The sequence below is a fragment of the Aulonocara stuartgranti genome (assembly GCF_965226115.1).
Source record: "Aulonocara stuartgranti genome assembly, chromosome: 3".
Taxonomy (NCBI): domain Eukaryota; kingdom Metazoa; phylum Chordata; class Actinopteri; order Cichliformes; family Cichlidae; genus Aulonocara; species Aulonocara stuartgranti.
Window position 1 is genome coordinate 6,235,359 of NC_138941.1, and position 27,996 is coordinate 6,263,354.

The following is a 27,996-nucleotide window of genomic DNA, read 5'->3' on the forward strand; positions in this document are numbered from 1 at the left end:
ACACAGGCAGCCAGTGCAGAGAGGCCAGCACGGGGGTTATATGCTCTCTTTTTTGAGTTCCTGTTAGGAGTCGTGCAGCCGCATTTTGAACCAGCTGCAGACGTGAGAGCAACGACTCACTGACCCCCACATAAAGTGAGTTACAGTAGTCCAGGCGGGAAGAAATAAAAGCATGGATCACTGTTTCAAGGTGCTGCCTCGAAAGAAAAGATTTTACTCTTGCCAGTCGCCTTAAATGATAAAAACCGGACTTCACCACTGCTCTGATTTGGTTGTCCAATTTAAAATCACTGTCCAACTTAAAACCAAGGTCAGTAGATGAGTAGTTTTATGGACAAAACCCAGCAGGTCATTCAGTGTTCCCTTAGTACACTGAGTTCCCTTGTCTAGTTCGCGTCTATGTGTATCCTAAGTTCCTAGATCCCCGTGTTCAGTCAGTGTTTGTGTCTGCCCTGTTCCCACGTCTCTGTTCCCTTTGTTATAGTGCCTGCCCGTGAGTCTGTGTTATGTTTCCTGTTTTACTTTGAAAGTCCATGTCTGATGTTAATGTGTCTGGTTTTGCTTCCCCTTGTCTCGTTAGGCCTGATTTGCCCCAGCTGTGTTTCCCTCCTGTTACCCATTCCCTGATTGCTCCCTCTGTGTATTTAAGCCCTGTGTTTCTCTGTGACTGTGTCGCGGTCTACTGTTTTCACACAGCTACACCTAACAAGTGCTAATGTATCAGAGATGTTGGTGGACTATAACTGAAGTAATGATGTTAAGTCCTTAAAGTCATATTCTTTATTGTCATGACTGTATTTGAAGCTATTTTTATTTTTGTATGATACCTGATTTATATGAAACATGGCTGCAGTAAACTAAAGTCTACAATACTTAGTCAGCCATTTGCTTAATAGTAATTTAACATTATATCATTCACATATAATATAATTCACATCGCACAGAGACTACAAGCCCATTATCATCAATGGAGCTCCAGTGGAGAGGGTGCAGTCCTTCAAGTATCTTGGTGTCCACATCTCCTCAGACCTGACACATTCAGGTCCAGACCAAAAAGGCTAGGCAGCGCCTGTATCACCTACGACAACTGAGGAAGTTCAGGGTCTCTCCAAAGATCCTCAGGATCTTCTATACAGGCGCTGTGGAGAGCATCCTCACACAGAACATGACATCGTGGTTCGGGAACAGCTGTGTGAAGGACCAAAAAGCTCTCCAGAGAGTGATCCGTACAGCAGAACGCTGCTGCAGGATTGCTCTCCCCCCGCTTCAGGACACCTACACCAGGAGATGCCGGACTAGAGCAGATACTGAAGGACCCGTCCCATCCTGGCAACAAACTGTTCCAACTCCTGCAATCTGGTAGAAGGTTCAGCATCATCCGGGCAAGGACAGAGAGACTCAAGAGGAGCTTCTATCCCCAAGCCATCCGTGCCCTAAACACACACACCCGCCCTCTCACATCATCTATAACTGACTGAGACAGGACTCTTCCAGACACTCTAAACCAAGGCACAATGTACATTTCAATTCCTTTAACTTTAAATATGTTTATATTGTCTATCCTGTAAAATAGTCAGACGTCTATTCATATTAATGTACAGAATTCACCTGCTTGCTGCTACTACTGCACATTCACCCAGTGTATATGCTATATATATATAATACTATATATATATATATATATATATATATATATATATATATATATATATATATATATATATATACTATATATATATATATATACTATATATATATATATATATATATATATATATATATACTATATATATATATATATATACTATATATGTGTATATATCACTGCTGCCTGTAACTACGCTCAAACTGTTAATGCGATCTTATTTTAATAAACAACACTGTCATATGCAAAACTGGGGTGGCACTTGGGGTGGCAAGGGATCATTTTAGGGTGGCACATGCATGCCACCCTTCTAGATCCGCCCCTGAAGACATCACATGTTTGCAAAAGTGCTCTAATGTTTTCGGAGACAACCCCTTGGCTTCCGTACTTGCGCATCGTTGTTCCACTGATGTATTGTTGTTCTAGTTAGAGTATTGTTGTTAGCCTATAGCCTATCATTCAGCATCGCCTCACTCAAAACGCGCAATGGGTGCTTCGACTTACGAAAATGTTCGACTTACGAAAGACCTTCGGAAACGAATTAATTTGGTAAGTCGGGGTTCCACTGTACCTTACAGTGTAAACAAGTATGACTAGGTGTCTGTTGAGTCTCAAGTAAGTTGCCTGCAATGATATTTAAAGTCCAGCAGGTGTCAGTATGGAGCAAAACAGCAACACTGTGTCGACACAGTATCGGTACAGTTTGGGGAATGTGCTGAAACGCTTCACGAAGCCTCATCTACCCATCACTAAACAAAACTAACCTCAAACCTGAAATCCTTAGAAAGATATGCAGGGAGACGTGAAGGAGACGACACAGACGAACCAGCGACGAACACGAGACAACACACACTATAAATACACAGAGGGGAAACTACACACAGGAGGGAGGCACGGCCGATTCTGATTGACAAGACGAGACAGGGGAAACGCAAACTGAACACTCTGGCATAAGACACAGACCTTCACAATAAAACAGGAAATGCAGAAGGAAGCCACATAACAAACCCTAAAACTAGAACTCAGGAAACACTAAAAAACTAAGGAACCATGAGAAGGAACCAAAACTCAAAAAACACTGGGCCACCCACCCAGGACCATAACACTTCAGATCTGAGCAAGCACGCTGCCATGGGAACGTGACATTGACAGAGAAACCCCCGGATCCTCCCCCTGACATGACCGCTGTGGGCAGACCTCCACCCGCCCCACTCGGGAGTGGAAACACAAAACATTATTTTATGTCATGTGCTGGAATATACAGGAAATAGGTTTAAATGTTAAACACATTTCATCAAGTCAAAAACAGTTATAATATAATTTAATCTTTTCTTGATGCATAAAATAAAAAGATTAAAAACAATAAAACAATTAAAAGAAAGGCTTTTTAATTTGATTCATTTCTATATGATGGATTATGCAGAAAAAAGTCTCGGGCTGAAACGTCTACTTTCTACTTTATTACGTATTCAAGTCGTGTTTTTTTAAAGAGTAAAGTAACCAAATACTTTTGAAAATAAGTAATCAGTAAAGACATGGGATTACTTAGTAACTGAGTGCTTATTTCCAGTAACTTGAGCAGCACAGCTTGTAATGAAGTAAATGTTGTGTATGATGTGAATGAAAGAGAGCCTGGTGAGGTGAGTCAGTCTTTACACAGCTCTGTTAACAACATGTTGTTGCTGCTGCACAAAGATCAGGAATGCTGCAAACTGAAACTCTGCTGCAGGCAGTGACTCGTTTTTCTAGTTTAAACTTCCCTGGAAGATTGTTCAACTTGAAAACAGCCAACATCATTATCAACACCTCTCACTGTAAACTCAAACCATAAAACCCTTAAGGATCCACGGCCTTATGGTTCTTTAAACTGATGATCTTAAACATGTGAGCTCATCAGAACTGAAAATGAAGACAACCAGTTGGCTCAATTCTACCGAGTGCAGCTACATTTCAAGCTTAAATACATTTCTCCTGTAACTGTGTTTTCTTGGCCTCCATCAATGAAATACTGCACAGTTTATATTTAATAAATATACAAACATTTTAAAAAGAAAACATGTTTAAGATAGTGTAAGTACTGTTGAATATGTTAATGGCAGGTTTGATGAAATTACAAACGTGGTCAGTCTGATGTATGATCTGATGCAAACTGCAGTTCTGTTAAATACTGTGTTGACATGTTGATGCGTCACAAAGATCAGGTCTGCTCCAAATGAAACTCTGCTGCAGTTACCAGTGTTTCCAGTTTAAACTTCCATGGAGACTGTGTGCTTGGCTGAAAACAGCAGCATCATTGAAACACGTCTGATTGTCATGAATATGATGTGAGAGCGAGCAGAGAGCTGATGCTGACTTCAGTAAAGAGCTCAGCTGTGACTGACTGTGTGGATTATATATGTTATACCTGGAAGTGTCTCTGCATGTCTGTGACTCTGGATTAATGTGATCCGTGAACAACTTTGTGACGTCTGCATGTTAGTGATGGTCTCACAGTAAAGTCTAGAGTATTACATGAAACATAACCTTATTGACGCCACTGATTTGTGTGTTGTTTCCCAGAACACGCGACTCTTAGCAAGACATTCTTGGAGATACACGTTTACCTCGTAAAGTCTGGTTAGCGTTGCTGAAAGGTTTTAATTCAACCCAAACGATGATGCTGAAATAAAAGTCCGAGACAAAACTGTTTGGTTCCAGTGTGTCCAAACTCTGATCTTGTGTTTCCTATATTAGAGCTGGAAAGCTGCTGAACACGTTTCCATGTTAGTTCCTGCAGCAGCCACTGAAACAGCATTTCTACAGTCCAGCACTGATTCAGCTCATAACAAGGTTCAGGTTGGTTCCTGCTGTAGACTCTAATAAAAAATGACTATCTATTACAAACCAGACAATTTTTCTTGGATTGACGTTTTGTAAATGTCCACAGCAGTAGGTGGAGGAGGAGCTGGGGCCCTCAGGCAGCAGACTCTCTTTGTAGAACCAGGAAACCAATCAGAAGGAACTCGGGTTAAAGAGAGCCAGGAGGATTCAAATGCAATGATATCCTGCTCAGCTACAGCTGACGGTCAGTGAGAAACAGCAGCTCATTAAAAGTTTTTAAATTACTGACAGACGGAGCAGCTGCTATGTAAAAGTGCAGGTTAGATATTTGGAGCCATCACTGAAATCCTCGATCAGCTCTGCTTTTGACCCACATCTAAAAATGTCAAAGGACAGTTGGTTTGTAGACGTCAGGCTCTGAGGTTTACCAAGAGAGTCTAACAGGAAGCCCAACAGTGCACGTCAGAACTTCTCTGACACTGTTATACCAGAAATGTCCTTACCTGGTTGGCAAACCCACCAACCTGACACACCTGAAGTCTTTGGCACAAGTCGTGTTGACTATGTTCACTCAGGTGCTTGTTCTTCAGACCATGTTGTGATTGATGAACCTGACTTGACTCCTACCAAGACTGACTCAGATCTCACTGCACCACAGCCAGTAAGGTGGAGGCGCTCTGACAGAGAAAGACATCCACCTGAGAAGTTTCCTTATGAGGAAGTAGGAGAGCCGCTGACCTTGGCTATTAGCTCCTTTTCTCAAACCTCAGCTGTTGCATTCTCCACAACTGTTACTCCACCACGTCCACGTTGGTCAACGATGCATGAAGGGACTCGCCCGGTGGCGCCAGTGTCCGGCAGCCTGGCCTCTATCAGTGCGCCCCAGGGCAGCTGTGGCTACAATGTAGCTGCCATCACCAGTGTGTGAATGTGTGTGTGAATGGGTGGATGACTGAATGTAGAGTAAAGCGCTATACAAATGCAGGCCATTTACCATTTAAGTCGTGTGGAAATGCGGAGAGTCTGTGAGCTGCATTCACAAACAGGTTGGATCACTCTGAATGACAACGATTAGAGGAGGGTCTTCCATCAGTACCAAGCTCTGCTGATTTTCATTAATAAAACTTAAACCTGCTCAGTGAAAAACAGAGTGAAATCAGACAAGACTGAGTCCACTTTTAACTTTGTTTCGTCAGATTTAACAGGAACTCATCTGAAGATCAGCCTCCTCCCTGTGAGGGGAAAATTCCTATCAAGTCTCCACCTGTCCTGCTTCAGGTGAAGCCCCGCCTCCTTCCAGGAATCACCTGTGTGTCTGTGTTTAGTGTGCAGCTGTGGAGCTTGTTGTTGGTGTGTGAAGAAGCTGTAAGTTTGCTCTGTTTCCTCCTTTAACAGTTTGTCTTTAGGAACTTTATGAGCAGATCAGGAAGTGAGACGTTTGTATTTACATAAAATAAAACCAATGAGATGATTTGATGATTGGCTGAATCCACTCTGGTTATCAGTCAGTAACTCTGCACTCAAACATTTGTCTTTGATAAACAGTTTAAAACGATCTGAATGAAACTTTGGATCCAACATCACTGGTGGAACAATGATCGTCCCTTTAACTGGAAACAGATGAAACCAGTTTGTTCTTCAGAAGCCGACATTCAGGTTTTACTGAGTGACGTCAAAACAACATGAAGCTGCTCCAGCTCAGTTCAGGGTCACTGCAAACAGAGATAATCAGAAGTAAATACAGACTCTCTCACACACCATCAATATTTAAGGATGTTTTCACTGCGGTTTAAATCCTACATATACTTGATGTTGATGCAGGAGTAAAGCCTCTCAGAATCAAACACATTTAAGCCTCTGTGACTCAGGACTGTGTGACGTGCACAATCGAACACTTTTTAATCTGTTTCAAGTTAAACACAATGAAGTGTTCAAAGGAAAAACATGTTACTATGTGAATCCTGCTTGATGGACCAGAGCAGAGCCTCCCTCTGTGCTCTGTTCATCACTCTGTCAGTCTGAGTTATTCATGAAGCACAAGGAGCTGATGATAAGCTGGTTAATGTTGGCACACACACACTGTGACACTGTCAGACATGAGGAAGTGTGCAGGTAAACTCTGCTCAGAAATGACAATGAGGAGGTACACAGACTGATGGAGCTCATAGAGTGAGACGTTTATTTTACATGAAGTAAACCTGATGTATGATCTGATCTGTGGATCAAACTGATGTGTTTAATAACCTGTTGTTTAGGGCTGGGCGATATGGCCTCAAATCCATATCACGATATATTCTTCTGTATAACATATTTTCCACACTTAAAATCCTTTAATTTCCTCAAAAATCGAGAGTGTGCCTTATGTATGAATTCTGGTTGTGCTTACTGACCTCGAACCGATTTTGGCTGCAGAAATCTGTTAAAAATGTTTTAGTACAACTTTGGTAAGCAGCACTGCTTGATGGATCGTCAGAGCATTACGGCTGCTGTAGGGAGGAGCTTCACGGAGTAATCTGGGTCCAAAACTCTGACAGCTTCAGGTACCAAAGTCAAACGAACACTAAGAGTTAAAAATGGTCTAAATTCTTTCATCTTTAATTAAATCATCAGCGTTGCTGCTTTACCAGGTGTAACAATTAAGTTTAACATCCAGGTAGGGCTGCTCAATTAATCGAATTTTAATCTCGATTACGATCTGGGCTTTCAACGATCATTAAAAATGACTGAGCCGATTATTAGCCCCTCCCTCGTGCTTTACTCTCGCGCTGCTCCGTGTGGCAAATCGAGCGCACCTCTCTGCATTTCAAACACGTGTCACAACAATTAAGAGCAGCGGCCTCCAACCTTTTTTGCTCCACGGACCAGTTTATGCCGGACAATATTTTCACGGGCCGGCCTTTAAGGTGTCGCGGATAAATACAACAAAATAAAACTAGTGCCGGTACCGAAAAAAAGAAAATTTATTCATAACACACGTGAAAAGACCCAGGAAAACCAAGTAAACGATAAAAACGATGACAAAATAACATGGAAAACCGATAAAAACCCTGAAAACTATACATTTCACACCTGAGCCTCAACTTTCGCGGCCCGGTACCAAACGACTCACCGACCGGGACCGGTCCGAGGCCCGGGGGTTGGGGACCGCTGATTAAGAGGACCCGAGGGAAGCTTGGAAAGCTAAACAGAAGTTATTTGGAGAGGAGAGTGACTGCTGTTGGTTGAAAAGAGGTAAAAAAACTTCAGTGGTTTGGAAACATGGGTTCAGTCAGACGTGGATCAAGTAGACTGTGTGTAAACTTTGCTACGGTGTCATAGCTGCACCACAGAGCAACACTGCAAAGTTCACTAAACATAGATGTTTACATTTTTCATTTATTTTTTTATATTGCAAACATTTGCACTGTTATCAGTATTTGCACACTATTTAATATTATTTTTTGACAACCTTTAAAGTCATTATTCAACACATTGTTATTGTTAAATAAATATTGTCAAATAATCGAGATCTCAATTTCAATGAAAATAACCGTGATTATCATTTTTGCCATAATCGAGCAGCCCTACATCCAGGCATCCATGAAAACAGAATTTATTCAATTTAACGGAGTTAGAAGTTAACAGGAAGTTAGCTCGCTAGTTTCCACCTAAACATTTCATAGCATATTCTGACTGAGAGATTTTTGAAACTAATTCAAACGTACAGCTCTGCTATCACTTCCAACATAAATGAAGACTAAACAGCAGTGGCGTTTGCAGGGTTACTGAAGTTGGACTACCTGGTATATAATGTTGTGCTACATGACTGCTAGCGACACAGCTATGTTAGCATAACATTAGCACAGTGAAGCTGGAGGATGAATGCTAACTTTTTGGCTTTCGCCATATTTCAATAGTGCTTCATCTCTTTGTTATGACTGTCGCCCGCCATAATTGCAGATGATAATTGTTGTAGCTGCTGCGATGCTTTCGACCAAAACAGGCGCAGCTTGATGACATCATCAACATGCGGTATAGTCACAATCTCTATCGTTGGCCAAATTTATATTGTTTCTATCGTATATCGTTTCTATGGCCCACCCCTACTGTTGTTACTGTTGATCAGCTGAGATCAGCTGTGCTACAAACTGGAACTCTGCTGAACTGGATTTACTCGTTTCGTGAACTTTTAAGAACGAATGCTTCCTTGGCTGAAAGCAGTGAACATAATTTAAAAAACAGCTTTACTTGCACATAAATCTGTCAGTAAAGTCTGGATAATAAATTCTGGTGGTGTTATAGGTTCTCTTGGTCAGCTTGGTGTTGGTTTGGCTCCTGCATAAAACAGTTTGCTCTCATATTTGACACTGACAGGAACAAAGAGTAAAAAACACGACAACCAAACTAAAAAAGAGAGACGAGTTAAAGCAGAAGATATTTTGTGTGTCAGAACATGTGATCCTCACCAAGAGAGAAAAGCTCTGATTATTGTTGCTGAACTGTGATGGTGAACAGTCTCCTCTGTTGATCCCAGTGTGACTGAAGTCCGTGTGATGAGTGAGGACTGAGCCTGTGTTGGTCGATCGTCTCTAAACAGGATGTGAAGCATCAGTTCAGTCGTATTAAAGCCCTGAATAAACAGTCCTTCTGGATCCACTGTCTGTGTTTGGCTCCTCATCTTCAAAGACTCAACACAAGATGTTGGTCACATCAACATAAAACACAGGATTTGCTGCAGATGTTAAAGTGTGTTCTTCATATGAGAGAAGCTGCTGATCGTGTTTGTATGTTAGCACCTGTAGGATCGATGAACAGCTCTGATTCAGTTCACTAACCAGGCTCAGGGGAATAACTGGGATATTTCCCCAACAGAGACGTCCTGCTGGGATCGTTTTCCTGCTCTACACTCTGGTGTTTCTGCTCAAAGAACAAGAAAATGAATTTCCATGAGCCTACAGATCGTGGACTTCTTTGAGAAACTTAAAGAAGACGCTTTTCTTTCCTTAGATTGAACTTAAACAAAGGATTTGAGGAGCAGAAAAGTTTTTAAAGAGAAATTAAACATATTAATAAATATTCTGTTTATTTTACGTTATTTAGGTGTTTAGGTTATTTTTCTGTTTTCTGTCACACGTCTGCTCTCGAGTCGTTATCAACAGTGTATCAATGCATTCCTGTGGGTGGAGACAGAAACACACACCCAAAAAGAGCTCAGAGCAAGAATAAAAGAGGAGGAGACAGGATCAGAGTGGGACAGTGGAGCTTGTTGTTGGTGTCTCTGTGTGAAGAAACTGTAAGTTTGCTTTGTTTCCTCCTTTAACAGTTTGTTTGTTTCTGTGATGTTTGGACCTGATGTCCTCCATCACACCGACACTCTCTCTCCCCTCTGTTACATATGTGACAGAGGGGAGAGAGAGTCTCTCACTCAGAGAACCAAGGTTACAATGTAACCACACGTTCCGCTCTTGTGTTTGAATCCTCATGATTATAGATTATTGATTGGCTGGAATCAAACAGTTTGAAGAACATTTATTCGTGTGGTAGTTTCAGCTGCTGCTCACAAATCTGATAACAGGAACAAGTTAGTTCCACGAGGAAGACGTTCGTCTGGGCGCGTTGGCCTCGTCGGTCATGTGACTGTGTTACTGTTCGGGCTCAAACTGATACGAGTGGTTTAGCAGGTGTGACAGGACGATGCTGCACAGCCTCATTGTTCAGGTGTGAGTCAGACTCTGAGTCTTTATACAGTCCTGTTTAACAACATGTTGTTCCTGTTGATGTGTCACAGAGATCAGCTGTGCTAAACTCTGCTGCGTGCAGCTACTAGTTTCTCTAGTTTGGTGATGGAAACGTCGATGAGACTGTTTCCATCACCAAACATCACGAGGAACACCTCTGAGTCTGATTCTGACTCTGTGCATAAAACCACAATTATCCCTTCATGTCTGTTCATCTGATTCTGTAATGTGAGAAACTTTGATGTCTGAATTTTGTTCTATCATTAAAGGATGTTGGCTGCTGTGTTTGCACATGCTCAGTTTGACAGGATGTTGGCTGCTGTGTTTGCACATGCTCAGTGTGACAGGATGTTGGCTGCTCTATTTGCACATGCTCAGTGTGACAGGATGTTGGCTGCTCTATTTGCACATGCTCAGTTTGACAGGATGTTGGCTGCTGTGTTTGCACATGCTCAGTGTGACAGGATGTTGGCTGCTCTATTTGCACATGCTCAGTGTGACAGGATGTTGGCTGCTCTATTTGCACATGCTCAGTGTGACAGGATGTTGGCTGCTGTGTTTGCACATGCTCAGTGTGACAGGATGTTGGCTGCTCTATTTGCACATGCTCAGTGTGACAGGATGTTGGCTGCTCTGTTTGCACATGCTCAGTGTGACAGGATGTTGGCTGCTCTATTTGCACATGCTCAGTGTGACAGGATGTTGGCTGCTGTGTTTGCACATGCTCAGTATGACAGGATGTTGGCTGCTCTATTTGCACATGCTCAGTGTGACAGGATGGTGGCTGCTGTGTTTGCACATGCTCAGTGTGACAGGATGTTGGCTGCTCTGTTTGCACATGCTCAGTATGACAGGATGTTGGCTGCTCTATTTGCACATGCTCAGTGTGACAGGATGGTGGCTGCTGTGTTTGCACATGCTCAGTGTGACAGGATGGTGGCTGCTGTGCTTGCACATGCTCAATTTGACAGGATGTTGGCTGCTCTATTTGCACATGCTCAGTTTGACAGGATGTTGGCTGCTCTATTTGCACATGCTCAGTGTGACAGGATGGTGGCTGCTGTGTTTGCACATGCTCAGTGTGACAGGATGTTGGCTGCTGTGAAAGCTGAATGCTCTGTGGTTAGAAGTGATGTCACACATTAGGATAACTGTGCTCGCTCTCTGTCAGAGTAACAGAGAGCGAGCAATTTGACCACATGACCCTCAGTACACAGCATGATGTGCGCTGTAAACAGGAAGTAGAGGAGCAGGACTGAGGTAAACCTCTGAGGGATCAAACTGAGACTGAGCTCCAGATGTTTCCACATGTTTCTGCTCTGCGTGTGTTTGATGATTATTTCAGGTATAGATGATGGAATATGGCTAGTCTGATGTCAGCCTGCTTCTCTGACAGCTCCTCACCTCTCTGTGCTGCCCCCTGCTGGCTCTGATCATTACTGACTGAGTCCTTGCTGCCACTTTATTAGGTACAGCTTGCTAACACCGGCTCAGACCTGCTTTGCCTTCAGAGCTGAGCCTTAAATCTTCATGGCTCAGATTCAGCGAAGTGCTGGAAACATCCCTCAGAGTCATGTGATCAGTGACGTCTGCTTTCAGCACTGACAGATAGACAGGATATATAATAATAATAATCAAATGCTGATTTTTTTTCAGCCCTTTGTCTGAATGCTAATCCAGCTGTGTGTGTTTGTAATGACAGTAAATAAATGTCAGACTTACAGCTCCTGCTTTACTGCATTAAAGTGATCAGATGAGTTCAGCACTTTGACATGGATGGTAGTGAAAGCAGGAAATGACAAATGTAGCACAGCAGCAGCGTTTAACAGAAACTCTGGGATGAACATCATTCATAGAACAGCTTCCAGCTTCTTTTGCTCGGCTACAGTTTGGATGGATTTGCATTTAAAGATGCAACAAGACTAAAATGGTTAGGGTCAGGAGGTCAAAGGTCAGAGCTCCTGTGGGTCTGAGGGCGGCCTCACGCTGGAGAAGGATGAAGGAGTCTGACCTGAGCCAGTGTTTGACATGAACACATCAGCACTGCTGTCAGTGAGCCTAACGACAGCCGTTAGCATCATTTCAGTGTTTCAGTCATAAAAACACTTCCTGTCTCTGTGGTGGTTACAGTGACATCATGCAGTTTGTGCTTTGACCTCCAGAGGGCGACAAATCAGCACAGACAGAGAGCTCCATTCAAACTTTGCTGCCATCAGGAATAATTCTTCAAATATAATCATCAGTGTTTGAGCAGTTATGATATCAGGGACAATCTAGACATGTGTGACAATACTGAACATGTCACATGACACACCTCAAACATCATGTGATCCACTCTCAGTCTGCACTTTCATTCATGACTTCAACAGGTTGAAATGAGCTTTGAAGAAACATCAGTGAAATAAATCTTTCATGGATTCATGTGAGCAGCAGATGAACTTTGTACCAACAACATCTTCAATAACAGAGTCTGAATGAAGCTCAGGTGTTGATGCTGCTCACTGATTGGACGCTTGCTTTCAGCTCTGCTCTCAGTCTTTACTGCACAGGTGAAGGTAGAAAGTGTGACTGGATCTATAGACTGGAAACAGAGAAACATGCTGAACATTTGAAGCTTTGCAGCAGAAATGTTCATGTTACAAATACAGCAGAGCTGATCTGGGATCAGTGTGTTCACACCTGCAGCTACAACAAGGTTTCATGTCTCCACACGTCAGCATGTGAACTTTACTCTGACTCAGTCTGAGCAGTCAGACGGCATATTTTTAAAGTTAACACATCAGCACACACAGAGCTGAGCCCCTCCCACCTGTGCTGAGTTTCAGGTGGAGCCCCGCCTCCTTCCAGGAAGCAGCTCACCTGTGTGTCCGTGTTTAGTGTCCAGGTGTGGAGTGGAGCTTGTTGTTGGTGTGTGAAGAAACTGTAAGTTTGCTTTGTTTCCTCCTTTAACAGTTTGTCTTTAGGAACTTTACTGTTTGTTCAGCTCGTGTTTGATTTCTTCACACAACAAACTGTGTGTGTTTGTATTTCCGGTCTCTCCATTAAAGTCAGTGTGTAATGTTTCCTGGCTAACATCAGCTGTGTGCAGCTTAGTTCAGCACAAATCTGCCGCTCCATAGTTCACGGTAACGGACTCACAGCTGGACCAACGAGGCCGAGTGTGTCCGCCACTCTGAGCTACGTTCGTGTTTGTGTACTTGTAGTTTGTACTTTGAGTTCACTCAGAGCCCACAGAGGACGCAGCGTACGTGATGACGTCACAGCCCTTTACCTCCTTTACTGTCACTGTGATTAATATTTACACACGAGACACCTGCAGAGCTCTGACGCTGAGCTAGCACACAGCATGCTAACGCTAAGCTAAAGCTAGGCTAGCCAAGAACCCAGAGTGAGGTTAAAGCTGAGTAAACACTGACCCCAGACCAGCACCGTGATAAAGTGAGCTGCTGCTGCTGAACTTGAACAGGTAACAAAGTGATGAGCAGTCAGGGTGCAGGTTTCTACCTGTTCATGCTTCTACAGTAGAATCACTTTGAAGTGTCTTTGTGCTGTTTCATCTTTGATTTGTGTTCATAAACACTCAGAGAAACATCACGTGACCTCATCAGGATCTGTGTTGGTGTGTGGGGCTGTACCTCAGCTTTATGTTGTTACATGCTCATTTGTTCATTTTAACATCAAAGTAATGTTATGAGGAGTAATGAAGTAACGTACTCCATTACTTTTAATCAAAGTGTTCTGTGTAATATGTGTAATAATGACTGTTTTGAGTAATGACCAACACTGATCACAACAAAGAGGAAATGCCTCCAACATGCACAAACATTTGAGCCACAACATGCAGTTAATGTGCACAAATGTCTTTGATATGCTGCTCAGTGATGGTGGTGACTGTCAGAGCAGAGCTACTGAGAATCAATAAGTAATATCAATGATGGGATCAGAATCACTAAATTCTTCTCATCCCTGTCAGTATCATACATGTGCTGTATAATGTGATAAATGTAGAGGTGCTGGCTGTTCTCTCACTCTGCTGTTTAGCTGTAAAGGACGCCTCCCTGCCTTTGTCTCATTCATGACCTTTAATAGTCTCTTCTAACATGCAGAGATCTGTATGATCTGTTTCATAGAGTCTAACCAGCCTGTACAGGTAACAACAACAGTCACTGCATCACTGACACACAAACGTCATCTCTGTCAATAACAACATTCATACATGGAATAAAAACGCATCAGTGGATCATTGCTGGAGCTGATGTTTGTGCTCCTGGTGCAAAGGCTCTCAGTTTCCTCCTTGAAATAACATCAGTGGTGGGTCAGCGACATGCTTTCTTTCCCTCTCAGGTTTAAATATCTGGGACTCTCCACCGTTTGGTTTTAGAGCTGAAGAAGCTTCTCAGATGAAACGTCTTCCAGAAACTTAAAGACGTCTCTTTTCTCTCCAAGCTCCTTAGATCACATGACCTGGATGACTGAACCTACAGACATATTGACCTGGTTTCATGGTCACATGACAGGTCAGAGGTCAGCGACTGTAACTCAGTTCCTCCTGTTAATGTGAACTCACTGAGTGTTTGTGGTTTACCTCTCAGACTGACTGAAGATGATGATGGAGGAAGAGGAGGACAGAGCAGAGTCTGCAGGGTCCAGCTGTCCGTCTGTGAGGAGTGACCGGTCCAAAGGTCGACCTCCAGACTTCAGTGGTGAACCTGGAGCAACGAGGTCAGAGAGCTGAACTCACTGAGTAACAGAAATAATTCTGCACTGACATTATAATCAGTGTTGACTCTGGTTGATTGTCTGACTGTGTTTGTGAGCTGAGAGGAAATGAAAATGAGTTTGTAACAAAAATCAGTTTTGTCCAGTTTTCCTGTAAAAAGCTGAACTCTAATCTAAGAGGATGTTACTGACAGGAAACAGCTGCATTATCTGCAGTCTGTGTGATCACAGCTGCTTCAATCATGTTTGTGTCTGCAGAGGTCAGAGGTCACAGTCTGCAGGGTCCAGCTGTCCGTCTGTGAGGAGTGACTGGTCCAAAGGTGAAAATCCATTCTTCAGTGGTGACCCTGGAGCAACGAGGTCAGAGAGCTGTGATGACTCCTTTACATGTTTGTGTTTCCTGGATAAATATGACCTGAAACATCCTCAGATTGTTACAAAGATTCATTAAAAAGAAAACAATGAAAGAGAAAAGATCCAAATGTTCGACTTGGTCATTTGCTGTTTGAGGACAGTGATGCTCATATCTGTGGGGAAAGTGTGACCTGAGTGGGTTCATGTTTGTCTTTAAAGAACAGAGCTGCTCTGATTCTCTTTGTGTCTGATCTGTTAAACAGTCTGAGAGGTCACACAGAGACCCAGCAGCTAAAGCCTGGATCATACTGGCTGCTGTTACTCCATCAGGACAACACTGAACCACAGTGGTGTGGATGTAGTGGATAAATCCCACCATACTGATGCTCAGAGTTAACCACAGGGAACAAAACCAGATGTTACCTTCAGATTGTGACCTTTGGAGTGGACGATGCAGATTTCAATAGAGAATAAATGTTGTTGTTTTTCAGCTGTGAAGAAAGAATCTAATTTTCTGAACTTAAGAATTTATGATGCTGGAAACAACATGGAGACTATAACACAACATTTCCACTGTGTTCATAGAATGAATGTAAAACTGTCAGACATTCATTAAATATGCAAAATGTCTACAGAAGCATCAGAGGGTCAGACGTGAAGCACTCAGTGATTTTGATCAAATGACTCATCAGTTATTGATCTGTACTACACTGATCTACCACGTTAGTAAAGCTGGTGTTCTGGTGGTGGAGGGAGACTCGGATCATGTTCTGGTTTTGGAGCAGTGATCTGCTGATGGTTCAGTTTGATGAGCTTCTTCAAAATCATCCCTGACATCACCACTGAAAGGACGTCCATGAAAACAGACTGAAAATTACTGATATGTTCACAATCTGAGAGTTTAAAACTTGACAGACTTGATTCAGATGAAGTTATTTGAGCAGAAACTCCTGGATCTTTATCCTGTGTTGATCTAATCCTTCATGGTTCCTCCACAGAGTGGAGCAGCAGAGCTCAGAGGTTCCCAGTGGTCAGTCTGCCCAGCAGCATCAAACACAGCTGGACTCCATATTTATGGTCTGTACATGTACAACAACTACTTTATTATTAATAATAATGCATTTATTTATAGGTCCCTTTCAGAACACCAAGGACTCTGTGGACTAAATGACCAAAAGAAAACAAACTTTGAAATCAGACGGTGCAAATGTGATCACAGGGAAACGTTTTAAACATCGAGGCTTTAAACAGAAACCAAAGTGAAACAGTTTGTAGTCGAGATCAGTGGGAATGAAGCTGAATAACTGTTTCTTCAATAACTTTGAGCAATAAATGACAAATATGATGGAAATTAGCAGCATTAGCACTTACTAATGATGTTAGTCGACACTCGGCTGTATTGAGACGACCACATTAGGTGGTCCTCAACTGTAATGGAAACCAGTGGATCCAGTCCAGTCGTGGCGACCTGTGGCGAGTCGATCTGAGCAGCTACTAATGGAAACAGGGCCACAGATGTGTTTGTGCTTAATAACAGTGAATCACAGGATTTTTACATTACAGTTAAAATCTCATGTTGTTTGTTAAAGTGTGCAGTTCAGGGTGTGTTACTAAAACACTTTCCAAAGACCCAGCCCCCATAAAAAGCAGCCAATCAGCTCCTAAGAGTTACACACCCACACATATCTATCAGGTTAACTCTGGTCTAAGACACTTGGATTTAGCTTGAAGAATGTTCCGGTACGAGGACTGAAAATGATTTAATAAGCAGCCAATGTCCAAAGAACAACTTTGACACACCTTCATAAAACCTGCAGAGCACTTAAAAAAGAAAAACTAGCTGAAAGTCTGGCTGCTCTTATGAAAAGTACAGAGAAATTATGGGTCGCTCAACGCTTGTGCATAATATAGGAGTTTAAATAAATCTAAAGAATAACTCAAAGTCCTACAGTCATACTGATAAAGTCATCTACAGCTAACTATCCAAGTGGATTTGTTTAAGACAGCTCCATCTGCTGGTGGCCCTCTGCAGGTGCATGAAAGGGGCGTGTTTATAGTGAAAGTAGTAGAGAAAGTAAACCCCACGGGAAGGAGGAGGACTCTCAGCAGCTTCCAGCTCATATTCAGACATTTGACTTCTCACTGAAAGCAGCAAGTTTGAGTGTCTGTACCTTAGTTAGAAGAGATAACATGTCAGTAGTAATTAGAGTTGATTGAGCAATGCTGTCCTTGTAATGTAGTTTATGATTTTTATGGACAAGTCCAGTTTTTCTGTAGAGCCTCTCAAGTTGGTGTCAGCAGCAGTGGAAGTTCACGTGTAAACCAGAGCAGCAAATCAGGTCCAAATGTGTTGTTCACAGTGAGTGGGATCATCATTGGCTGCTATGTTAACCTCCTGCAGCAGGATGTGTTTGGTCAGAGAATGGATAGATCACTAAGTCATTGTTGAGTTTAGGGAGACAGTAGACAGTTGGAGGTTCAGCCAGTTGACACACAGTAGATAAAATAACTGATTTATTCATCTGAGAAAAGTCACAGAGTTGTGTCTTGATGCTCAATCATCCAGGTACGTAAATCCCAAAAGCTTGATTCTGTTCATCTGGATGTTTTCAGTGGGAGAAACGTTTCATCATCATCAGGTGACTTCTTCAGTCTCAGCTGACTGCAGGTTTCAATCTCATAAACAGGACATTTGTATGACTGAAACCAGCCCACTGAAGGAACAATGTGCTGGGAGGTCAGTTCATTGATCATTGGTACGCATATTGTCAGGACCATTGATCAATGGTTGTTGATCAATGGTCATGAGTCCAGTTCACAGAGAGCTGGGGAATGGCTGCAATCACAGCATTGTAAGATGGTGACAAATGTACCCTTAGGCCCCTCCTCCATTCAGAGATGGTCTTTTCACATAAATGGCCTCCTTGACTCCGCCCTCAAACCAGCGTTCACATTTACTCAGGACCTTCTTGATGTGAAGTTCTTCTGCTTCCCTGGCTGCTGTGTCTGTGGGGATGGTGTTTGTTCTGTGTTGTAGTGTCCTGATGACGCCCAGTTTGTGCTCCAGTGGATGATGAGAGTCAAACCTTAAATACTGATCTGTATGTGTAAACAGAGTGAACCTTTAAGACCAGTTGTCTGTACGATCAACTCAGTCACCTGAAACATCTCCAAGTTTCTGGCTTTGATCATCAACCTGTTGGTAGTTCAGCTCTGAACACCAGTGAAATGTTTCTCCCACTGAAATCGCTGCATTCATATGAACAGAATCAACGTTTTGGGATCATGGAGTTGTGGACAAAGTCTCAGTTAATCAGATAAAGCCAAACTTATAATTGGTAAAGAGTTCGTGGATGATATGCCCCTTGATGGTAAAGAAGTGGATGTTGTGTGGACTAAAGTTCAGAGTGGTGGGTCATTCATAAATATTCTGTTCCAGCTGCTGGAGGACAACATCATCACTTTTGTGAAGAACGAGCTGAAGAAGATCCAGAAGGCTCTGAATCCAAATAAGCCCCAGTGCTTGAAGTTTCAGAGGGAGGATGATGAGCAGAGGAGAAACAGCAGAGAGGCATTTGTGAAGATCACAGTGGACTTCCTGAGGAGAATGAAGCAGGAGGAGCTGGCTGACCGTCTGCAGAGACGTAAGAGGATTTATCTAAAGATTTAAGCTGCTGGATAAATGAGAGATTTGTGACACCAGTGTGTTCAGTCATTTCTCAGTGGGTCAGAAATTGTCATCAGCATTTTGTAAAATATGATTGTTAAAGTTGTATTTTTATTATTATTATTCAGAACTTCCAGCTGCTGTTTGTCATCGTAACCTTAAGTCTAAGCTGAAGAAGAAGTTCCAGTGTGTGTTTGAGGGCATCGCTAAAGCAGGAAACCCAACCCTCCTGAATCAGATCTACACAGAGCTCTACATCACAGAGGGAGGGACTGCAGAGGTCAATGATGAACATGAGGTCAGACAGATTGAAACAGCATCCAGGAAACCAGACAGACCAGAAACAACAATCAGACAAGAAGACATCTTTAAAGCCTCACCTGGAAGAGTTGAACCAATCAGAACAGTGCTGACAAAGGGAGTGGCTGGCATTGGGAAAACAGTCTTAACACAGAAATACAGCCTGGACTGGGCTGAAGACAAAGCCAACCAGGACATCCAGTTCATATTTCCATTCACTTTCAGAGAGCTGAATGTGCTGAAAGAGGAAAAGTTCAGCTTGGTGGGACTTGTTCATCACTTCTTTACTGAAACCAAAGAAGCAGGAATCTGCAGCTTTGAAGACTTCCAGGTTGTGTTCATCTTTGATGGTCTGGATGAGTGTCGACTTCCTCTGGACTTCCACAAAACTACAATCCTAACTGACCCTAGAAAGTCCACCTCAGTGGATGTGCTGCTGATAAACCTCATCAAGGGGAAACTGCTTCCCTCTGCTCACCTCTGGATAACCACACGACCTGCAGCAGCCAATCAGATCCCTCCTGACTGTGTTGGCATGGTGACAGAGGTCAGAGGGTTCACTGACCCACAGAAGGAGGAGTACTTCAGGAAGAGATTCAGAAATGAGGAGCAGGCCAGCAGGATCATCTCCCACATCAAGACATCACGAAGCCTCCACATCATGTGTCACATCCCAGTCTTCTGCTGGATCACTGCTACAGTTCTGGAGGATGTGCTGGAAACCAGAGAGGGAGGACAGCTGCCCAACACCCTGACTGAGATGTACATCCACTTCCTGGTGGTTCAGGCCAAAGTGAAGAAGGTCAAGTATGATGGAGGAACTGAGACAGATCCACACTGGAATAAAAAGAACAGGAAGATGATTAAGTCTCTGGGAAAACTGGCTTTTGATCAGCTGCAGAAAGGAAACCTGATCTTCTATGAATCAGACCTGACAGAGTGTGGCATCGATATCAGAGCAGCCTCAGTGTACTCAGGAGTGTTCACACAGATCTTTAAAGAGGAGAGAGGACTGTACCAGGACAAGGTGTTCTGCTTCATCCATCTGAGTGTTCAGGAGTTTCTGGCTGCTCTTCATGTCCATCTGACCTTCATCAACTCTGGACTCAATCTGCTGGAACAACAACAAACAACCTCCAAGAAATCTAAATTATTTAACAAACCAAACCTACAATCTCTCCACCAGAGTGCTGTGAACAAGGCCTTACAGAGTCCAAATGGACACCTGGACTTGTTCCTCCGCTTCCTCCTGGGTCTTTCACTGCAGACCAATCAGACTCTCCTACGAGGTCTGCTGACACAGACAGGAAGTAACTGGCAGACCAATCAGGAAACAGTCCAGTATATCAAGAAGAACCTCAGTAAGAATCTGTCTGCAGAGAAAAGCATCAATCTGATCCACTGTCTGAATGAACTGAATGATCGTTCTCTAGTGGAGGAGATCCAACAGTCCCTGAGATCAGGAAGTCTCTCCACAGATAAACTGTCTCCTGCTCAGTGGTCAGCTCTGGTCTTCATCTTACTGTCATCAGAAGAAGATCTGGATGTGTTTGACCTGAAGAAATACTCTGCTTCAGAGGAGGCTCTTCTGAGGCTGCTGCCAGTGGTCAAAGCCTCCAACAAAGCTCTGTGAGTACATTTGTACTCATGTCTTTACTTTTAACATCCAACTGTGTCAGTAATTTATTTCACCAGGCTTTCTGTCTTTGTATGAATTTGTAAAGTTTTGGGATTTCTCCAATACAACTGTAACCTCTTTGATGCCTCCAGAACTCGGTGAACTCGAGACGCTGGATTCACCATAAACTCTGATCATCACTGCTGCTGTTATGTTATCAGTCTTTGTTTAAACACTTAGGCTGCATGTGCCTGATGTTGTGATACTTTATATTCACATGCATGTGTAGCAAGTACATAAGCTAAAATAATTTAAGTTGGTTATGAGTAGTTGGGCTAATTCAGAAGATATCAGATTCGGCTCTAGGAGGTGAGTGAAGTACAATAAACGTACAACCACAGATATTGTGATTACAATTGTTATTTATAGTGAACATAAAGTGCAATTACCAAACACCAATATTTACAAAATCTGCAGACAAGAAAAGATAAAACAATTCAAGCTTGTAAAATATCCGCTGCACGGCAGTGCAGCAACCTCGTCCAACCTCTGGCAATCAATGTCCATAAAGTTTATTTCATGAGTGATATAAGTCCAACGCGTATGACAGTCTAGACAGGTTGAAATTGGAAGTATGATGATCAGCACTAAGATTCCAAAACTGAAATCTCAGAAGTGAGATTTGGGGGACTGAAAACCAAGAGGGGAGAGTGTAGGCCGCAGCAGCCTCCTACCAGACAGCAGGAAGTTGTAGCTGGGGTTCTGGCTCGTTGGGCCTAGCTCGCCATCCAAAGTAGTGGTGTTGCTGTGGTCTCTCCAGAGCACCACTAGCCTGCACTATAATCACAGAACCACTATTAGCAAAATTCATCTAAATTTCCCAAGCTAACTTTAGTTCCAGTGTACACAATAAAATCCATGAGAAAATACAACAAATACAGTGGGGCAAAAAAGTATTTAGTCAGCCACCGATTGTGCAAGTTCCCCCACTTAAAATGATGACAGAGGTCAGTAATTTGCACCAGAGGTACACGTCAACTGTGAGAGACAGAATGTGAAAAAAAAATCCATGAATTCACATGGTAGGATTTGTAAAGAATTTATTCGTAAATTAGGGTGGAAAATAAGTATTTGGTCATCTCAAACAAGGAAAATCTCTGGCTCTCACAGACCTGTAACGTCTTCTGTAAGAAGCTTTTCTGTCCCCCACTCGTTACCTGTATGAATGGCACCTGTTTGAACTCATCATCTGTATAAAAGACACCTGTCCACAGCCTCAAACAGTCAGACTCCAAACTCCGCCATGGCCAAGACCAAAGAGCTTTCGAAGGACACCAGGAAAAGTATTGTAGACCTGCACCAGACTGGGAAGAGTGAATCTACAATAGGCAAGCAGCTTGGTGTGAAAAAATCAACTGTGGGAGCAATCATCAGAAAATGGAAGACATACAAGACCACTGATAATCTCCCTCGATCTGGGGCTCCACGTAAGATCTCATCCCGTGGGGTCAAAATGATCATGAGAACGGTGAGCAAAGATCCCAGAACCACACGGGGGGACCTGGTGAATGACCTGCAGAGAGCTGGGACCAAAGTAACAAAGGTCACCATCAGTAACACACTACAACGGCAGGGAATCAAATCCCGCAGTGCCAGACGTGTTCCGCTGCTGAAGCCAGTGCATGTCCAGGCCCGTCTGAAGTTTGCCAGAGAGCACATGGATGATACAGCAGAGGATTGGGAGAATGTCATGTGGTCAGATGAAACCAAAGTAGAACTTTTTGGTATAAACTCAACTCGTCGTGTTTGGAGGAAGAAGAATACTGAGTTGCATCCCAAGAACACCATACCTACTGTGAAGCATGGGGGTGGAAACATCATGCTATGGGGCTGTTTTTCTGCCAAGGGGACAGGACGACTGATCCGTGTTAAGGACAGAATGAATGGGGCCATGTATCGTGAGATTTTGAGCCAAAACCTCCTTCCATTAGTGAGAACTTACAAGATGAAACGAGGCTGGGTTTTCCAACATGACAATGATCCAAAACACACCGCCCGGGCAACAAAGGAGTGGCTCCGTAAGAAGCAATTGAAAGTCCTGGAGTGGCCTAGCCAGTCTCCAGACCTCAACCCCATAGAAAATCTGTGGCGGGAGTTGAAAGTCCGTGTTGCTCGGCGACAGCCCCAAAACATCACTGCTCTCGAGAAGATCTGCATGGAGGAATGGGCCAAAATACCAGCTACTGTGTGTGCAAACCTGGTAAAGACCTATAGTAAACGTTTGACCTCTGTTATTGCCAACAAAGGTTATGTTACAAAGTATTGAGTTGTATTTTTGTTATTGACCAAATACTTATTTTCCACCCTGATTTACCAATAAATTCTTTACAAATCCTACCATGTGGATTCATGGATTTTTTTTTCACATTCTGTCTCTCACAGTTGAAGTGTACCTCTGGTGCAAATTACTGACCTCTGTCATCATTTTAAGTGGGGGAACTTGCACAATCGGTGGCTGACTAAATACTTTTTTGCCCCACTGTACATATCCAACCATTATAATGATTTAAAATAAATGACAATCTCAAATAACAAAACTACAGCCACGTAAAGTGAGAGTAGTAGTAATGCAGTAAGCCTCAGCCTCAGCTATCCCATCAGCTAATAGCACTGGCATACTGATACAGGTTACAAATACAAACAAACATTCAGGCTCAACTCACCATTCACTACGTGCGATGTCACATACGAGCCCCACGCATCTACCCGCGGCGGTATCAAAATACTGTTGAACGCAATCCACAATTAATTCAAAAACAAGCCAAGATAGTAAACAGCGAAAAGCGCTCGCCCTACGTACCTGTTGCTTCCATCCGCTAACGCCTCTCCCCCGCGTCTTTTCGAGACGACAACCCGGAAGGCATATATCGGTGCCTCGCGAATGTGATTGGTCACAACAGGCATGTGCAGACTCGTGGCGTGGCGTGCGTCATGACGTGTCACGATGCCTTCACGGACACGCTCCGGTTGGAATTTAAGATTCCAATCTAGTTATAGACGCAGTTCTTTTTATTTTTATGTGGGTTACATCCTCCCCGCCTTAACCATGCACGTCCCGTCGCATGTTAAACGCTAGACAACGTGAACAGATGAAGGACGGCTACCATTATGGCCCAATGCATCGGAAAGACTATGCAACATCGTTTGGACAACGGAAATCAGAGGATTGCCATGAGTGAAATAGTGAAGTCGGTCAGGTGGTGCTCTTTGTCGTTGTGAACGTCTTAGCCTGTCACCTATGTCAGTGTCCTGCTCAATAACACTAGACTCTTCAGGAGAATCTTCAACAGCAACGACAGGAATGTCGACAATTATGTCTCCATTTCCAAGTAAGTTTTCAGGTAAGCCATTTCTGTTTTCAGGGTGACTTTCACCAAGTTCAAGTAGGATGTCTTCCACATCAGAGTCAGATTGCTCACCACCAGACTCCCCTGCTGGAGGAAGAACACTGGACACAGAGGCTGGTTCCCCTTGCACTTCCACTTCAACTGAAGGATCCAAAATCAGTGGTCCTAGGCTCCCACCGTCAGATGAATCTGGAAAATGATTCTGTTTTTCCACAGTGAAGTGCAACGTTGGAGGATTAACATATAATGAAACCAAGCTTCCTGTATCCTCATCCTCAACCAGAGGTTCTGTGAAGGAATTTAAATCCGGGTTCTGCTGCCGAGTTCTTGGTCTGTGCGGAAGCGATTGCTCTGGTGATTCCAAGTTAACCTCACTGCCCGTGAGGAAGCCGCATGGAAGGAGGAGGTCGCGGTGAAGGGTCCGCATAGGTCCATCGCTGTTCTCAGGTTTTACCTTGTAGACCGGGAGGTCCCCAGCCCGATGGACAACCACATAAACTTCTTCCTCCCATTTATCTGAAAGTTTATGCTTCCCTCGAAGGCGGACATTCCTCACAAGCACACGATCACCTGGTTCCAATGCTGATGGTATCACACGGTTGTCAAAGCGTGCTTTATTTCGATCGGCAGCCTTTGTAGCGTTACTGGAGGCAATACTGAAACTTTCCTCCAATCTCGATTTCAGTGATTTAATGTACTGTGAGTGACTCTTTTGCTTGGATTCCCGCAGTGGCAGATTGAACGCCAGGTCCACAGGTAGACGAGGTGTTCTACCGAACATGAGTTCGTAAGGAGTAAACCCTGTAACCTCATTCCTGGTACAATTATAGGCGTGAACCAGCGGTTTCACATGCTCTTTCCACCTTGTTTTTTGTTTTGTCTCCAAGGTCCCCAACATTGTCAGCAACGTCCTGTTGAATCGCTCCACTGGATTTCCCCTCGGATGGTAAGGGGTTGTACGGCTCTTCTGAATGCCTGCAAACTCACACAATTCTTTTATTAGTCTTGACTCAAAATCTTGCCCTTGGTCGGTATGGATTCGCTCAGGAATGCCATAATAAATGATATAATTCTCCCATAGACACTTCGCCACAGTTCTTGCCTTTTGATTGGGTGTTGGAATGGCAACAGCGAATTTAGTGAAATGGTCAGTCAGGACTAAGATATCACGAGTGCCACTAGTGTCAGGCTCAAGAGCAAGAAAATCCATACACAAAAGCTCAAGGGGTCGAGATGTTTTTATGCTGACAAGTGGAGCAGCTTTTTCCGGCAAGGCTTTTCGGCGCACACAGCGGCCACAAGTCTTAATCTTCTGCTCAACATCCTTTGCCATTTTAGGCCAGTAGAATCTCGTACGGACAAGGTCAAGTGTACGTTCAATCCCCATATGGCCCATATCCTCATGGAGGCTTTTCAGGACTGATGGCCGCAACTCCTCTGGAAGGACAAGCTGGTATAAAAGGTCTCCATTGTCCCGTCTCCTCCTGTACAGGACTCCATCCACCAGCTCCAACCTGGACCATTCTCTGAGCAAGAACGGAAGTTCAGGGAGCTCAGCTCTAGCTGTTGGTGGAACCCTCTCCCCAGTCTCAAGCTGGTGAATAAGCTCTCGAATGCAGGGATCTGAGTGTTGTTTCTCTTTGATGTTAAGAGTAGAAACGACAGGCAGCTGATGACAGTCCTCGGAACAGTAACTGTCAGGGATGGTATCCATTTGAACTGACAAAGACTCGACAAGTGTGAAGCCAACCTCACCGCAGTCACCCGGCCGTGTGGCTCTGACCAAATGACTTTGGCAGATTGCTCTCACAGTCTCTTCCGGGAGGACATCAGAATCAGCTGTGTGTTGAGAAATGAACTGACGAATGAGTTCATGGTCATTAGAAACTTCATCATTGGAGCAGGAGTAAGGTCGCCGCGAAAGCGCATCAGCATCACAATTCTGTTTGCCAGCTCTGTACAGAAGTTTAAAGGAGTACGTTGACAATGCAGCCAACCAACGGTGTCCAGTAGCGTCCAGTTTAGCTGTTGTCAAAACGTAGGTCAGTGGATTACTGTCCGTCACCACTGTAAAATCTGCCCCGTACAGGTAATCTTGGAATTTCTCGGTCACACTCCACTTAAGGGCGAGGAATTCCAACTTGTGGGCTGCATAACGGCTCTCACTCTGCGACAATCCGCGGCTAGCATAAGCTATGACCCGGAGTTTCTCCTCTTGCTCTTGATACAACACAGCTCCAAGTCCGGTCACACTCGCATCGGTGTGCAGAATGTATGAACGAGACGGGTCTGCAAACCCAAGAACCGGGGCAGTTGTAAGCTTCTCAATCGAGGTTTCAAATGCAACTTGACAGTTGGTATCCCACCTCTCCCCGAAGGGTTGGTTTGGCCTGTAGGTGGGTATCTTGCGAGCTTTCAGGGTCTTTGATCTTTGAACTGGAGAATATCCACGAGTCAGGTCATTGAGGGGTTTGGCAATGACGGAATAGTCTTTTATAAACCGGCGGTAATAACCAGCGAAACACAGAAAAGATCTCAATTGTTTCAGAGTCTGGGGAACCGGCCATGTCTTGATGGTCTCTATCTTCTCGGGATCTGTTTGAACTCCTTCCTCAGAGACAATATGACCCAAGTACTTTACAGACTTTTGGAAGAATCGACATTTCTCCGGTGCCAGTTTCAGCCCATATTCCTTCAACCGGTTCAGGACTCTCAGCAGCCTTCGTTCGTGTTCCTCAAGAGTGTCCGAATAGATGATTAAGTCATCCAGGAAAACGAGCACTTCCTTTAGGTGAAGGTCCCCCATGCATCGCTCCATCAAGCGCTGAAAGGTGCTTGGGGCGTTGGTAACACCTTGAGGCATTTGGTTAAACTCCCAGAACCCAAGAGGAGTCACAAAAGCAGTCTTTGCCTTGTCTTCCTCCTCCATCTGGATCTGGTAGTAACCGGACTTCAGGTCGAGCACTGAAAACCACTTAGAACCAGTGAGTGCTGAAAAGGATTCCTCTAAATTAGGTAAGGGGTATGCATCCTTGATGGTTTGAAGGTTTAGTTTCCGGTAGTCTATGCACAGCCGGACCTCACCGTTCTTCTTCCTGACCACCACGATAGGCGAAGCAAAAGGAGACGATGATTCCCTTGTAATGCCGGCTTCCAGGAGCTCACGCAGGTGACGGCGGACAGCTTCGAAATCTTGTGGATGGATTGGCCGGGCACGTTGCTTGAACGGTGTATTGTCATGGAGTGGAATATGATGTCTGACAGCTGATGTACATCCAAAATCCAAGTCATGATGCGAAAAGACCTCCGAGATGTCATTCAGCTTGCCTATGACTCGCGTCCTCCATTCAGGTGACAGTGGAGAATCACCAAAATCAAAGTTCAGGCTGGTGGTAGTGTTCCTGACTGGAAGATGGGTCACGCGATGTTCAGACAAGATGCAGTGGTAGGTTTCCAAATCCGCAATGACACTGTGAGGTGGAATGAAGGTATCTTGCTCCGACTCATTCGTAATAACCACAGGAACCTTGTATGGAGAAAGAACTGGGAAGTTGATGAGACAACTGCTGACACACAAACCCCCAGGTAAGGTGGAAGCAGGATGCTGTAGGAGAACACTCTGGCTAAACAATGGGGTGGAAACTTTGGCAGAGCCCTGGATGACAATAGTGCGGCCGGCCGGAACACGCACTGGAGCTTTGCTTAGTAGCCTCACATTCCCAATGCTGCCATTCTCCTTCTGCTTGTGT

General features: G+C 43.8%; 1 protein-coding gene and 1 long non-coding RNA gene across 2 annotated transcripts in view; one reads left to right on the forward strand and one right to left on the reverse strand.

The window, feature by feature from the left end:
• The window catches only part of LOC309703009 (NACHT, LRR and PYD domains-containing protein 3-like), a gene marked incomplete at its 3' end in the record, with an annotated part of 156,661 nt that overhangs the window by 84,389 nt on the left and 44,276 nt on the right, over window positions 1-27,996 (forward strand). The window contains exons 6-9 of the mRNA XM_082527711.1: window positions 15,160-15,261; window positions 16,254-16,332; window positions 18,695-18,899; window positions 19,051-20,851. Coding sequence (XP_082383837.1) covers window positions 15,160-15,261; window positions 16,254-16,332; window positions 18,695-18,899; window positions 19,051-20,851 — 2,187 coding nt within the window. The remainder of the gene's footprint in view (window positions 1-15,159; window positions 15,262-16,253; window positions 16,333-18,694; window positions 18,900-19,050; window positions 20,852-27,996) is intronic.
• LOC309702505 lies at window positions 5,378-10,534 on the reverse strand. Its single transcript, XR_014275567.1, has 3 exons — window positions 9,241-10,534; window positions 8,911-9,033; window positions 5,378-6,177 (listed from the first exon to the last, which is right to left on the reverse strand). It is a non-coding gene; the product is annotated as an uncharacterized lncRNA (long non-coding RNA).